The 15,652-nt window shown below is 39.2% G+C and overlaps 1 protein-coding gene across 1 annotated transcript in view; it reads right to left on the bottom strand.

The window, feature by feature from the left end:
• Nucleotides 1–354: 354 nt before the first annotated feature.
• The window catches only part of HADHB (hydroxyacyl-CoA dehydrogenase trifunctional multienzyme complex subunit beta), a 48,986-nt gene continuing 33,688 nt past the window's right edge, over nt 355–15,652 (bottom strand). The window contains exons 7-16 of the mRNA XM_049902712.1: nt 15,046–15,133; nt 13,419–13,606; nt 12,880–13,060; nt 12,222–12,343; nt 5,249–5,328; nt 5,120–5,167; nt 4,206–4,293; nt 3,759–3,833; nt 3,199–3,363; nt 355–442 (exon numbers count right to left, since the gene is read on the bottom strand). Coding sequence (XP_049758669.1) covers nt 407–442; nt 3,199–3,363; nt 3,759–3,833; nt 4,206–4,293; nt 5,120–5,167; nt 5,249–5,328; nt 12,222–12,343; nt 12,880–13,060; nt 13,419–13,606; nt 15,046–15,133 — 1,071 coding nt within the window. The 3' untranslated portion in view covers nt 355–406. The remainder of the gene's footprint in view (nt 443–3,198; nt 3,364–3,758; nt 3,834–4,205; nt 4,294–5,119; nt 5,168–5,248; nt 5,329–12,221; nt 12,344–12,879; nt 13,061–13,418; nt 13,607–15,045; nt 15,134–15,652) is intronic.

Raw genomic sequence — 15,652 nt, 5'->3', positions numbered from 1 at the left:
TCAGTGTGGTTTAGTTTCATAATTTAGGCACATTGGTTTGTATTTTACAGAAAACACAACTTTAGGACACAAATAAGAATGAATATAATTTGCAAATTTCAGCTAACTGCTTTCTGAAACTGCAACCACTAAGTGTTTAATAAAAATAGAGATCAAAAACAATTGCTTAAAAGTATCACTGTGTGAGATCCTGGTGACTAAGAAATCCCCGAAGGAACAGTAAGCCATGATTATTGAAAAGCTCAGAACACTGACAAGGCTGAAGTGGGAAATATTTAACAGAAGGCCACAGATTTTGCTTTCCTAAGAGGAGCTAGGACTACAGATGTCATTCATTAATGCATTGAAATGGCATTGCCTAGTATGAGTATTTCACAGAAACTTCAGGTCACCTCTTCTTCATCTATTATTTTGGATAAGCTTCAACTATCATAGCATGGCCCTGTAAAGGAAAAAAAATCCAATTAGAGCTGTAAATACTGTCAGTAAGCATAACATTAAGGAGGCAAAAGAGAACAATGAATGGGAAGTACACAGACTATGAATTTTGATCCTGGCTCTGCCATTCAATTGCTGTGTGATCTTGGGAAAGTTATTCTGAACCTCAATTTCCTCATCTATAAAATGGGGCTCATGGTGCCTAGTCACAGTGGTTTTGTGAGCATTAAATATGATAACACACTACAGTAAGTCCCCAGGTTACGAATGCCCACTTACGGAAAACTCACACTTGCCCTTTAATGCTACGTAAATTTGCCCTCACTTTAAAACTGCTGAACCAAATCCTACTCACAACAAATTCTTCACCACAATCCCCTCACTTGCTACACGTGCAGCTTTTAAATCATTGAAAGGCTTTGAGCCTTTTCCTGCACTAAAGGAAGGCTAAGTAAGAACAGTATGCACTTTTCTGGCTTACCTACAAATTCAACTTAAAGACACACTTAGGAAGGAATCTTGTTCGGAGCCTGGGGACGGCCTATATATATAAAGTCCTCATGGAGTCTGATTCCTAGTGGATGCTCTACAAATGGTTTCAAGTAAGATGAGAACTCACTTGGACTTTTTTAGCCATACAAAAATAAACACTAACAGCAAATGCTAACAAAGATACATTTCTAGACAAGAAACAGAGTTTTTGAAAGGTTAGGTAACTCGCTCAAATCACAAGACCATCAAACAACAGGACCAGAATTTGAAACCAGGTCTAGATGATTCCAAAGCCTGGGCCCTTTCCTTCTTCATTATTCTACACAGGTTAAGAAGATGATCTGAGGGACCATAAAGGTATGCCAATTTATGATCCCATGAGTATAAATCCTATCTGATATCACATATATTTTATCTTTTGGATTGCCATCAAACTAGTTAAAAGCCTAATCTCCCTGCTTCTAGGTTCAATTCAAATCCCCACAAACATTTATAAGGCACCCAGGTGAACACTGTATGGGTGTTAAGTATTTGGAACATAGTCCCTGTCTTAAATCTAGTATACACTGTAGTTTGAAATGGTTAAGTACTTTGATAAAGGCACAAGCAAGTAAGCAAACAAACAAAAAAGAACAGGGATGGGTATGTTTGGCTGCTTGGGGTTGTCCTGGAAGGACGCATAAGAAGATAGAATACCTCTTCTCAGCTTTATCTAAAAGCACTGTTTTCATGTTCCAACATCTTCTCTTGCTCTACATCAGTGGTTCTCAACTGGGAGCAATTTTGTCTGCCAGAGACACCTGACATTGTCTAGAGACATTTGGGCATTGGCTGTCCCAACTGGGAGGGGGAATGTGGGGTACTGCTTCTGGTGTCTAGAGGGTAGAGGCTAGGGATGTAGCTAAACATCCTATACAGCACAAGGCAGTCCCTCACAATAAAGAATTATGTGGCCCAAATGTTAATAATGCCAAGGTTGAAAAACCATGCTCAAGATCCACAATGACCGATTCCTTCTCTGGTCTCCTAATAATGTTTGTACCACTCATTTGGCTTTTGATGAAACGATGCCAGCTTTAACATAGCTTCTCAGATACAGCATGTCCTCTCTCCTCACTATCCTGCGGGCTTCTAGAAGAAAGGTACTGGGTTTTATTCTTTGTTCACCCACAAAAGGGCCTTGTGCTGTGTTATACATACTCTGCGCTTGATAAAAAAATTAAGGAACAAATACTTAAAATCAAAGGACATTAACCTGTGTGGCTTATGTATTATATACAGTGACTTGTACTAGTTCTCTCCTTAGTTTTAATGTGGCATAGAAAGATAAAAGGGCGGAAACCCTGATGGTGTAGTAGCTAAGAGCTACATCTGCTAACCCAAAGGTTGGCAGTTCAAATCCACCAGGCACTCCTTGGAAACTCTATGGGGCAGTTCTACTCCATCCTATAGGGTCACTATGAGTCAGAATCAACTTGACGGCAATGGTATTGGGTTTGGTTTTTTTTTTTTTTTAATAGTCCTAATTGACTCTAATTTTATGTAGATGAAGCCATACAGATCAAAAAATGTTTTGATGACAAAGTCTAAAATGTTTAACCTATAAGTAACTGATTCTTTGTTTTTTCAAAGTCTCTGAGGAAAAACTATAAACAAAGGCTTTTAAAAGTAAGATATTTGTATACATCTTATTTATTCATCCTGACCAGCAACTGAAAGTTTCTGTAAAAACTTTTTTTTTCTGGAGGAAAAAAAAATTTGTTTCCATTAGGAAAGGAAAAAAAAAAAAAAAAAAAAGACCTCAGCCAGACTTCTTTTTGATTTTATTTCCAGGTAGGAGGCTGTATGTGTAATCCAAGTGAGGCAGGCAGGAAAAATCTGTCTGAATAACATAATTTCCCTGAGCAAAACAGCTGTAAGTTATCCAGAGGCAAATTAATTCTCCAATTAAGGTAGAGATCAGTTCTCTAGAAAGATAGTTTACCTCTTGGAGGGATTTTATAGGTAAGGTCTCAGAGTGACTAGATTAAAAAAAAAAAAAACTTGGATTTAAATAGCACTTTCCTTCCAAAGTATTACAGAATTAAAGTTGTACACCTCCTTTCATCTTGCTCCCCCTCCAAAAGCTGCCTTTTTCTAGCTGCCTGTCATCAGAAATATTGCTTTAAGAATGTTTTAAACTAAACGAAACCAAAATTCCTAGAATGAGCTTGTTTTTCCCCAAGAAAATGAGTTTCTGGAATGTCCTATGAAGCAACTGTGACATACCTGCCCTCCAGCTGCACAGGCAGCCACCAAACCGTACTGGCCTCCATTCCTCTGTAATCTGTTGGCAGCTGTCATGACCAGTCGGCAGCCAGTGGCTCCAAACGGGTGTCCCAGGGACAATGATCCACCCCACGTATTAAACTTCTCCAAAGGAGGTAATCCAACCTGGCTCCCACAAAAATAAAGACACAACTGTAAAGATGAGTTTACTTAAGAATCAGGTCAGGCTTTTGTGGTAGGAAGCAACAGAGATGGTGGGAAATAACCAACTTTAGAAACATCACAAATAATTTTACTGCAAAAGAGAAAGACTCTAGGTCAATTCTGAAAGCCGAGAGTCTACGTTTCATCTAACATCAGAATGTGAAGAACAAAAGACAACATAGAATTTTGCTTTTATTTTTGCTAAAGAATTTCCAGTGATAATTTTTAACTAAGAAATAAATATACTTAATCAAACATAAAATCCTTTATAAGAAGAAGTTTTTCCCTTCATATTCTTATTAGCAGAATATTAATGTGCTTTGGAAATTCAAGTACATTTTTAATCAGAAACTCACCTTGGTTTTTCTACCCATGTAGTTTTGTGCAAACCAATCAGAATCCATGGCTTTGAAATTAGACAAAATCTGGCTCTAGAAGGGAAAATAATTCAATAAAGATCTGGTTATTAATGTCCCTCTAGGCTTTCTTTTAGGCATAGGATCATCTAACTCTAAAGCTCAGCAAATCTTTAAATCAGCTTTCAGAGAAAATTTCCTAAAGAGACAATTTGGTTCTTTTGTAGATCTCTAAGAGTTAATTTCAAAAGGTAAGTTTCCAGTGCTGCACATGGGACACTTGATTCCCTCCCCTGCAGCTCCCCTAGCAATGCAGGTCAGTTAGACTTAAAAGGCAGAGGCACTGCCTCTGTTTATTCGTGTTACAAACTGTGCCTTGCTCTCCCACACAGGGACTAAGTTTACTCTGATTATAGTCCTTTGATATGCATCTTTAAAATGACTTACAGCAAAAGCTTCGTGAAATTCAAAAGCATCAATATCATTCATTGTTAACCCTGCCTTTTCCAGAACTTTCGGAGTTGCATATGCTGGTCTGAAAAGAAAAAATAAGAAATGCCTTAACACTTTAATTTTTTGACCTAAATGATCCTTAATACACCCCAAACTGAGTTTTATTTTAGATATTCTAAGGTCCTTCATTCACTGATTCCACTGTACACGATAGTAAAGTGAATAGACATGGCCCCTGCCCTTAGGAAGTTTATATTCTATAGTCAGGGAAACATAACTAACAAGTGAGCGAATTATAAATACAGATTGTGTTAGTCAATGTCATGAGGAAAGTAAATAGATAAGATAGAGAGTAACTAAGGGAGGTCTCTCTTGATAGGGTTGCCAGGGAAGTCTTCTTTGAGATGACAGTTGATCTGATGCCTGAAGGGTAAGGACAAGCCAATGATGTGAAGAGCTAGATGAACACAGAGTTCAAAGGGTAAGGCATGGGAAAGGGCTTGGGTAGTCTGAAGGACACAGGGAGACCAGTGAAGCTAGAGCCTCATGTGAGGGGGACGATGATCTAAATATTATGAGGTTTTTATAAAAAGCTGTTATGAAGACTATGTAGCAGATTATGTAGCAACATGGAAAAAATGCTTATAGACTCTTCATAAACAAAACAGAACACAAAGTTGTATCTTTAAGTAAAAAATACATAGAAAAAAATGGAGAAAAATCCAGAACTGTAAAATGATACACCAACATAAAGAATTATTATTATTATTAAAAAAAAAAAAAAAAACCCACACAACCCAATTATAAAAATTTTAAAGTTACTTTAAAATTTGTGTCAAAAAGGTGGGTAATCTAAGCAGCATTAATTTTCCTGATTATAGTCTAAGAATATATATACTGCTACTTACCCAAGTAAAAGTTGGTCTTTTGGGTCCTGAGACACATACAGAAAATCCCTAGGTTAAAAAAATAGAGGCGTTAATTCCATTAATAAAATACCAAAATCAGAGTCAATTCAAGTGAAGATTTTACTTTACCTCATATATGCCTTTGGTTTATAGCCCATGGCCAGAGCTTTTTCCTCTGCCATAATCAGCACTGCAGATGCACCATCAGTCTGAAATAGTAGCCAGAACAATAATGTTAAATTCTTTAACCTGTCTGGAGGTCCTTCTACAATCATCTTCTGTGTCCCGTTCCTGAACCTGCCAAATAATTATATTTACACAGCAACTCTATATAACAAAACTTATTTCATTTTATCCATCATTAAATCATGATGTAAACACATACAGGCATACCTTGGAGGTTTTGCCAGTTTGGCTCCAGACCACCGCAATAAAGTGACTACTTCAACAAAGTGAATCATACGAATTTTTTAGTTTCCCAGTGAATATAAAAGCTTTGTTTATGCTATGCTGTAGTCTATTAGGTGTGCAACAGCATTGAGTCTAAAAAACACAATGTATATACCTTAATTAAAAAATACTTTAACGCTAAAAAATGCTAACCATCATCTGAACCTTCAGTGAGTTGTAATCTTTTTGCTGGTAGAGGGTCCTGCCTCCATGTTGACGGCTGCTGACTGATCAGGGTGCTGGTTGCTGAAGGCTGGGGTGGCTGTGACAATTTCTTAAAATAAGACAGCAGTGAAGTTTACTACATCGATTGACTCTTCCTTTCACAAAAGATTTCTCTGTAACATGCAACGCTGTTTGATTGCTTTTTACCCACAGTAGAGCTTCTTTCAAAATTGGAGTCATTCCTCTCAAACCCTGCCATTACTTCATCAACTACGTTTATGTAGTATTCTAAATCCTTTGTTGTCATTCAACAATGCTCACAGCATCTTCGCCAGGAGTAGATTCCATCTCAAGAAACCACTTCCTTTGCTCATCCACAGGAGGTAACTCCTCATCCATTGAAGTTTATCATTAGATTGCAGCAATTCAGTCACATCTTCGGGCTCCTCTTCTAATTCGAGTTCTCTTGCCATTTCCACCACATCTGCAATCACTTCCTCCACTGAAATATTGAATCCCTCAAAGTCATCCATGAGGGCTGGAATCAACTTTTTCCAAACTCCTGTTTATGGAGATATTTTGACCTCCTGCCATGAATCATGAATGTTCTTAATGGCCTCTAGAATGGTGACTCCTTTCCACCAGGTTTTCAATTCACTTTGCCCAGATCTATCAGAAGAATCACTACCTATGGCAGCTATAGGCTTACAAAACGTAGTTCTTAAATAATAAGACTTGAAAGTCAAAATTACTCCTTGACCAATGGGCTTCAGGATGGATGTTGTGTTAGTAGGCATGAAAATAACATTAATGCCCTTGTACATCTCCATCAGAGCTCTTGGATGACCAGGTGCACCGTCAGTGAGCAGTTATATTTTGAAAGGAATCCTATTCTGAGCAGTAGGTCTCAACAATGGGCTTAAAATGTTCAGTAAACCATGTCGTAAACGTAAGTGGCATCATTCAGGGTTTGTTGTTCCATTTACAGAGTACAGGTAGAGTAGATTTAGCATAATTCTTAAGAGCCCTAGGATTTTTGGAATGGTAAATGAGCATTGGCTTCAACTTAAAGTCACCAGCTGCATTAGCCCCTAACAAGAGAGTCAGCCTATCCTTTGAAGCTTTGAAACCAGGCACTGACTTCTCCTCTCTAGCTATGAATGTCCTAAATGGCATCTTCTTCCAATATAAGGCTGTTGCATCTACACTGAAAATCTGTTGTTTAGGGTAGCCACCTTCATCAATTATCTTAGCTAGATCTTCTGGATAACTTGCTGCAGCTCCTACATCAGGACTTAGCTGCTTCACTTGGCACTTTTATGTTACAGACGCGACTTCCTTCCTTAAATCTCATGAACCAACCTCTGCTGGCTTCAAACTCTTCTTCTGCAGCCTCCTCATCTCTCTCAGCCTTCACAGAATTGAAGAGAGTTAGTGTCTCGCTCTGGATTAGGCTTTGGCTTAAGGGAATGTTGTGGCTGGTTTGATTTTCTATCCAGACCACTAAAACTTTCCCCAGACCAGCAATAAGGCTATTTCACTTTCTTATCATTCGTGTGTTCACTGGAGTAGCACTTTTAATTTCCTTCAAGAACTTTTCCTTTGTATTCACAACTTGGCTGTTTGGCACAAGAGGCCTAGCTTTCGGCCTATCTTGGCTTTTGACATGCCTTCCTCACTAAGTTTAATCATTTCTAGCTTTTGGCTTAAAGTGAGAAACGTGTGACTCTTCTTTTCACTTGAACATTTAGAGGCCACTGCAGGGTTATTAATTGGCCTAATTTCATTATTGTTGTATCTCAGGGAATAGGGAGGCCCAAGGAGAGGGAGAGAGACAGGGCAATAGCCGGTCAGTGGAGTAGTCAGAACGCACACAACACTCATTAAGTTTACCATCTTATGGTGCCTCAAAACAAATTACAACAGTAATATCAAAGATCACTGATCACAGATCACCATAACATATACAATAATGAAAAAGTTTGAATTATTGTGAGAATTACAAAAATGTGACACAGAGACATGAAATGAACATATGCTGCTGGAAAAATGGCACTGATAGCCTTGCTCAATGCAGGGTTGCCTTAAGTCTTCAATTAAAAAAAAAAAAACAAAAAACGCAATTATGTGTGAAGCACAATAAAACGAGGTACATGTGTACACTGACCCATTTTTAGAGGAAGAGGGTAGAAGGGCCTGTTAAAAAAGTACTATAATTATAAAAATGGATAAAGAGAATAATTAAGAAATATGTACTCATAAAAACAAACCAAAAGCTTTTTGCTTTTCGTTTATAAAATATGAGGAAATTTATGAATTAAAACAATCTCCATCCATCCATCCATCCATCTATCTATCAAGCTAGCTATCTTATCTAACTAGCTACCTATTTTTCTAGACTCTTTCTCAGCTGCTTCCTGCCCATGGCTTCTAGGTAATTTTCTTGTTTTTAGACTCTATAAACAGCAAACCAATGGGAGAAGAATAAACAGATAGGTAGCTGAGAGCATGTACCCTAACTTCCCTCTTCTGACCCCATTCACTTTCTCCCAGATGACAATCGGGAAGTTAGGGTACAAAGAGATACTATCAAAAAAAGCCCTTTACCATTACTTCAAAAGTAAGAACTCCCTAAAACGCAAAATTTCAAAGAAATGGAACCTATTCTGTATAGTTTGCAAAATCAAAACAATTTCTATCACTTTCTACCATATTTTTATAACTCAGTGACCCTGAAGAGATTATAGGTCACCTATAGTCCCTGTAGGAGCCCTGTTGATGCAGCGGTTAAGAGCTACAGCTGCTAACCAAAAGGTTGGCGGTTTGAAGCCACCAGCTACTCCTTGGAAACCCTAAGGGGCAGTTCTACTCTGTCCTTGGAAACCCTAAGGGGCAGTTCTACTCTGTCCTATAGAATCGCTATGAATCGGAATCAACTTGACAGCAACAGGTTTGTTTTTTGTGTATAGTCCCTATGAGGAATCATGGGTGGCACAGTGGTTAAATGCTCTGCTGCTAACCGAAAGGTCGGCAGTCCAAATCCACCAGCCTCTCTGTGGGAGAAAGATGTGGCAGTCTGCTTCCATAAAGATTAGAGCCTTGGGGCCTGGGGTCTTAAATGCTAGCAAGCAGCCATCTAAGATGCATCAATTGGTCTCAACCCACCTGGATCAAAGGAGAATGAAGAACACCAAGGACACAAGGTGATTACGAGCCCAAGAGACAGAAAGGGCCACAAGAACCAGCGACTACATCATCCTGAGACCAGAAGAGCTAGATGGTGCCCAGCTACAACCGATGACTGCCCTGACAGGGAACACAAGAGAGAACCCCTGAGGGAGCAGGAGAGCAGTGGGATGCAGACCCCAAATTCTCACAAAAGCAGATTTAATGGTCTGACTGAGACTGGAAGGACCCTGGTGGTCATGGCCCCCAGACCTTCTGTTGGCCCAGGACAGGAACCATTCCCAAAGCCAACTCTTCAGACATGGATTGGACTGGACAATGGGTTGGAGAGGGATGCTGGTGAGGAGTGAGCTTCTTGGATCAGGTGGACACTTGAGACTATGATGGCATCTCCTGCCTGGAGGGGAGATGAGAGGGTGGAGGGGGTTAGAAGCTGGCGAAAAGGACACAAAAAGAGAGAGTGGAGGGAGAGAGCAGGCTGCCTCATTAGGGGGGAGTAATTGGGAGTATGTAGCAAGGTGTATATGGGTTTTTGTGTGAGAGACTGACTTGATTTGTAAACTTGCACTTAAAGCACAATAAAAATTACTAAAAAAAAAAAAAGATTACAGCCTTGGGGCAGTTCTACTCTGTCCTATGGTCGCTATGAGTCAGAATCAACTTGACGGCAATGGGTTTTTTGGTTTTTACAGGCCACAAAGTCTGGAAACATACATAACAAATGATTTATGGACACTACGTTACAGTATGTTCAATGTACCACTGTGCAAAATTGCAATGAATGTGGTGCATTAACACATTTCTGAAAATCCATGTATCTTGTGGTATGTTGCCTCAGATGATTTATGTCTCCAAGTTTCACGGAATAAACCTGCACCTTTAGCACACCCCAGAAGTAATCAAGGGAGTTCAGATCTAGTGAAAATGTAGCACATGACATGTGACTATATCATCCAATTCAGTTTTGGAAATCATCATCCAATCAGGCCTTTGTCACTCTGGCATACGCAGTGGTGCACCATCCTGTTTGAACCACTTGGGGTGCCCTTTCCCAGCCCATCAAGAGCAGACAGTAATTGCTCACTTACAGTGGTCAAATATGTCAAACATCTTTATGTTTCCACACTTTATGGCCACCTTACAAACAGAAAAGAAAAAACAGAAATTGAATCCTATTTCAACTAACTCTACAATTTTTTAAAATAGAATTAGATTTTTATTGTGCTGACACAGAATTCAAATAGGTACTGGCTAGGATTTGCCCATCTTTTTGTAAGATATTTACAAATGAATTATCGAACCCAGCAGAGAAGTGGAGACTGCTGTTTGAGGGATAGTTGGTGTCAGGATTGGTAAAGAAGGCAGAGAAGGGAGGTATGTCTGACCTCCGCCTCATAAGAATCAGCCTTGGGCTGGTGATCTTGATTCACCTTATCCCTTTGTGAAGTTCTAAGAGGTAAGATGCAGCTCCCACGCCATTTTTATAATCCCTAAGGGCTAATTCGTAATAACTAACCTACCCTACAAATTGACAAAAAGAGGAGTAACTGTAAAAAAAAAAAGATAGGCAAAAGGATATGAAGTGGAAAGGCAAAGGGATAATCACTTGGATTTGAGATAAGACTAGCTTTCTAGCTTGTAACAGCAATACATGAGGTTGCCCTTAGGGCAATCACTGTAAAGGGAAAAGAGAGGTCAACTAACTGAATCACATATTTTCAGGCCCGCCCTGGCTGCTACTACTGATTTCCCTGTTATCTACTCACTTCTACTAATTTTCCTTACGTGAACTTCTTGACCCAAGAGCTCAGGTAGGGTCCTTCAGTTCCTTACCTAAAGAGCAGAGAAAGCATCAGTTGAGGCCTAGAGCCCCAGAGGCTGCTCCTAGTAAAAAAAAAAAAAAGTTGAATATGGCACTAGTACATATTTGCTTGGGTAGAAGTGAATACCCAGGCATGGTCAGTGAAATTCCATTTTCCATTCCTCAATCAGTAAATTTACAACAGATTCATGTTCCCTTTATTTTCTGGGTTGTGGAAGCAGTCTCACTTTGCTAACATTGTTTAAATACTTTTTTTCCTTTCTCTCATATACTAAGCGCTCAGAAGAACTCCAGTCTAAGAGCATGGTAAATAAATAAACGAGACAGTCTCTACCTTACTCTCTCTCTGAAAAGAATAAATGTTTTGTCATCTGATATCCCCGAAGTATCTAAGTCTGATTAGTACCTATATTTTTAATTTAAAACAAGGAAAAAAAGAGCATAAAAACTGAAGTTAAATATTAAAAATTTTTTTGTAAAAATGTAAAGGAGTAAAATCTCCTCAAAATCGACAGATGAACCCCAGAACCTTAAAGGGTGAGAATCAGCAGGAGGGAAGGACCACACACAAAGCTGGTCCAATCCTGTTCTGGTGAGCTTTACCTTCCACTCAAGGAAGGAAACTGTTTCCCTGGGGCTAATCAGAGAGTATCTAGGGTATTGAGATTGGTTGGGGGAGTTATATTGTAAAAGAAACATTGACCACCTGGACTTTATCCAGAAGATCACATCCAAGGTGGTAAGAGAAACCACATCTTACGAGCAACAGCTGTGTATCAATAGAAATATTTACTGAGAAGGGGCCAAAAAAATCAAAGAAGGATATGAGAGTTACATGCAAATAAGTAAAAAAGAAGTGGGGGGTAAATTTATTCCATGGTGCTTACAAGAAAGTAATTTTGGGGTCATTATAATGCCTCATTTCCTAACTATCAGCGCTAGAAGAGGCAGCTCATTTTTTTCCTGCCTACTCTTTTCCACATCTTATACCACTTCCCAGTTCATATTCTATGCTCCAAGTTATTCCCCAAAGTGGCCTTGCCCCCACACCTCCCTGATTCTGTATTTGCCTTCAGTGTCTCTTTTATACTTCTTGAATTGGCTTTTACTCTTTCTTCAAGACTCACTGCTCAAGTGTTACCTCCTCTGAGAAGATCCCTGCCTACCCTAGCACTTCCTCGTTATCTTATAGTCGTCTGCCGTTTTTGTCTTTAGGGCCCACCACAGGCAGCATATGTTTTTTAATTGAGTTTAAGTACTTGAAGAGAACAGTTTTCTCCATCAGAATGGTGGTGGGATTAGGTAACTCCTAAGGGTGATTCTATGTTTTCATTACGATTTTAATACTGTCTTTATTATAAATAACTATATTCTTTAACCCTCTATTCAAAACACACAAATAAATTAATCTTCAGCTTTTCTAATGAAAGCACACAAATGTATACGTCACTTCTAAACACAAACAGCATTGATAGTTACCAGGAAAGAAGAATTTGCAGCTGTCACTGTGCCATAGGGCTTGATGAAAGCAGGTTTCAGCTTGGCCATCTGCTCCAGTGAAGAAGGACGGACGCCATTATCTTTGGTAACTGTATCTTTTCCTACAAAAACAGGGCCTTTTTAGCTCTAAGGAACTATTAGCATTAGATATCATCTGCAGATAATGAACAAATGAAATGTAAACTATACCTATTCACTAGAAGTCTTTTATAGCTACCAAGACACTATCACATTTTAAACAAAACATTTAAGAGATTTGAGAAATAATCAAAATGATTTAACAGAAAAAGTATACCCTGTTTTCTAAAGATATTCATTCACATTTGGTTATCCTACACAGAAGTCACATGAATCAGGAATTTTACAAAGAGGCATGTGCATACAAACTAAAACATAAGAAGACAATCCACAACGAGACTGTCATAAAAACTTCTCTCTTTAGAATGCTTACCAATTCTTATAACATAAATCGAAACTTGAGTCCATGTTTAAGAATGAAGGCTAAGTATTCTGGGACAGAAACAACACACTTATTGAAAAAGGTATCTGAGGTTTTTTGTGCTTTAAGAGCAATTCGGAACCCCCCGACAAGTACCACGAAGCATTCCCCTTTACAAAATCGTACAAACCATTTTACCTGGTACTTTGAAGGGTACTACGTCAGAAAGGAGTCCTTCATCCTGTGCCTTCTTGGCCAGACTGTGAGACCGTAGCGCGTACTCATCCTGTTCCAGTCGAGAAACAGCAAAAGCAGCGGCCAGTCGGTCTGCAGAGTGGCCCATGGTCTCACCGGTGGAGAACTCAGCCACTGCAAGGAGCTGGGGAAGGAGACACACAGGGACCAGGAACACTGTAAACAGGTGTTTCACGACATCTGGAGTTGTTCTGTTTTATGCGGAAAAATTAAAATCTACTACTTCTTTACTAGTTCTCAGCCAAGGCTGGGAAAGCTCTTTGTGTGTAGGGCTTCCGTAAGGAGGGCTTACAAGTTCAAATTTTCTGACCACTATCTTTTTTTTCCTTCATCTTGACTAAATAATCAACCCTTCCTCATACCTAAGAGAATCTACAACTATTAGAACATACCCAAGCCCACACTGTCATACTTAACTCTAAATCTCTGCAGGGAGATGCTTTGGAAACGCAAGTGTTTTTGTAACAGTTCACAAGTCTTACCTCAGGTGCTAGAAAATTCAATCTGAATTTAGAGATCAATGCCAGTCGCTGACCCATAGTCTTGGCCTTATTTAAATCAAGCATCATTTTCCTCATTTTCCTCGAATGACGGATAGGGATGTCAGACATTAACTCTACACCACCTGCCACGACCACATCACACTGGCCAGAAGCAATCAAGCCAACACCTATAGTGCACACGTTATACATACATTAACATCTTTTGCAGAAAATAACGTACCACTGATAATTTAAGATTTAAGTTACTGGCATTGGACAACATAACTAAGATTTTTATCTTTTCAGAGAAACAAAGATATAATTTTTTTAAATGACTAAAAATATGTTCAACGCATTAGAGAAAAACATGTTTCATTCAAGCCATATATAGACATCGACTTCTGGAAATATCCACTGGACCAACTCTCCAACAAATCACATTCTAAACGAGAACATTTTCCATATTTTATATGCCCCCAGCTTTAGTTTTTGGAAAGATAGGTTTTTTCCTTTAAAGGGAATTTTAATTTCTACTTACTTATACTTATATCTCTGAGTAATTCTAGCTTTTGAGAAGTAAGGCAGCCCCCTCCCTTTTAATGGCCACTAGCAAGTCTTCTGTTGCTCTAACCAAGCATTGGTCACATGCTGTATAGTGTGGAGAAGGCCCCGAATCACTGTCTTTGGCATGATTTCCCAACACTCATGAGGTAGGCTGTCGAAACCGGCCTTGATGTTACTAAGACAGCACATAGTTACTAATTCTTCAGGCTTTCTGTCTTTTCACACTAAGGGTGGATGGTAGAAAATGTCCCACGATTTTGCTAAAGTTTTTTAAGAGAATTTGCAACTAATTATGAAAATGCCAAGGACATGAGGAAAAAGTGAAGGAAAGAGCAGTACCATCTAAAGCAGTCATTCGTAACCATGGGAATGGTGGAGACAGGAGTGCCACATTTCCTGGGGGAGGCTAGGTCAGAATCGCATAGGGAGCACCCTCCTAGAGACGCAGTCCCCCAGCTGAGAATCGCTGACATAGCCAGCCACGTTACTGACGGAGAAACCACGTATATGTGGGTGTGCTCAAGTACGGAGAGCGAGAAAAAGGTTGAGAACTACCAACAAAAGCTAAATTTTTAAAATGTTACAAATTCAGAGATTTCTGCTAATCATTTACTTCTTTTTTTAACCTTCTTTTATTGTGGTAAAAACTACATATAATAGAACATTTGCCATTTCAACATTTTTTACACGTACAATTCAGTGATACTAATTACGCTCATCATGTTGTACGATCATCACCATCATCCATTTCCAGATTTTTCTATCCCCCAACAGAAACTCAGCGCCCCTTAAGGAATACCTCCCTTTTCCCCTCCCACCCGCCCCGGTAACTACTAATAAACTTGGGTCTCTATGTATCTGCCAATCCTAGGTATTTCACGTTAAGTGGAATCATACAATATTTATCCTTTTGTGGCTGACTTATCTCACTCAGTATGTTTTCAAGTTCATCCATATTGCGGCGTGCATGAGAACTTCATTTCCAAGATGGTACTTTTTGATGACCATATCAAGGTCAAAGGAGGACAACTAATATGTACCTTCTGCTTTGAAGTAACCATACCTGTGGTCATGGCTTGGTTGGAAGAGATGCAAGCCATTGAGACTGTGTGAGCAGGAGTCTTCTCAGAGAAGCCAGCTCCCAGGGCGGCCTTCAAGAAATAACAGTAAGACATTACTTACAAAGGAAGTACGACATGTGAATGATGCTTTCAGCACTATTTCTCTGTGTGGTGAATCAGGAAAGGGTTTTAGTTTAATACTCTACAGAGCAACACTGTATTGAAAATAAAATTAAGCCTGTCACAGAAATGGGTTACTAATTTTTCATCTAGCCATTAATTGACAGGCACTCTGCAAAATTCCTGGACGCCTGTTTCTAGTGTGGCATACCAGGCTTCAGTGTTTCTATCTCACCTACTTTCTTAGCAATGCTTCGCTCGGAGCCTTCAAGCACATCAATATATAATTTGATTTTAACTTGTTTACATTTTCAAATAAACTTAAAGTAAATCTGTTAAATACAGTTCTTGGAATAATAAAATACATTATGGGGTGGGGTCCTCCCCATCTGTGTCCCTGCCTGGGGCTAGCAGTCAAGCAAAAGTTGTCAAACATGAAAATAACTTGTGAAGAATCAACCATCGAAAAACAGAGCTCCCACACAGGCA

Source organism: Elephas maximus, chromosome 12, assembly GCF_024166365.1.
Source record: "Elephas maximus indicus isolate mEleMax1 chromosome 12, mEleMax1 primary haplotype, whole genome shotgun sequence".
Classification (NCBI taxonomy): Eukaryota; Metazoa; Chordata; class Mammalia; order Proboscidea; family Elephantidae; genus Elephas; species Elephas maximus.
The sequence above is the reverse complement of the archived record's forward strand: the minus strand, read 5'-3'. Positions and strand labels throughout refer to the sequence as shown.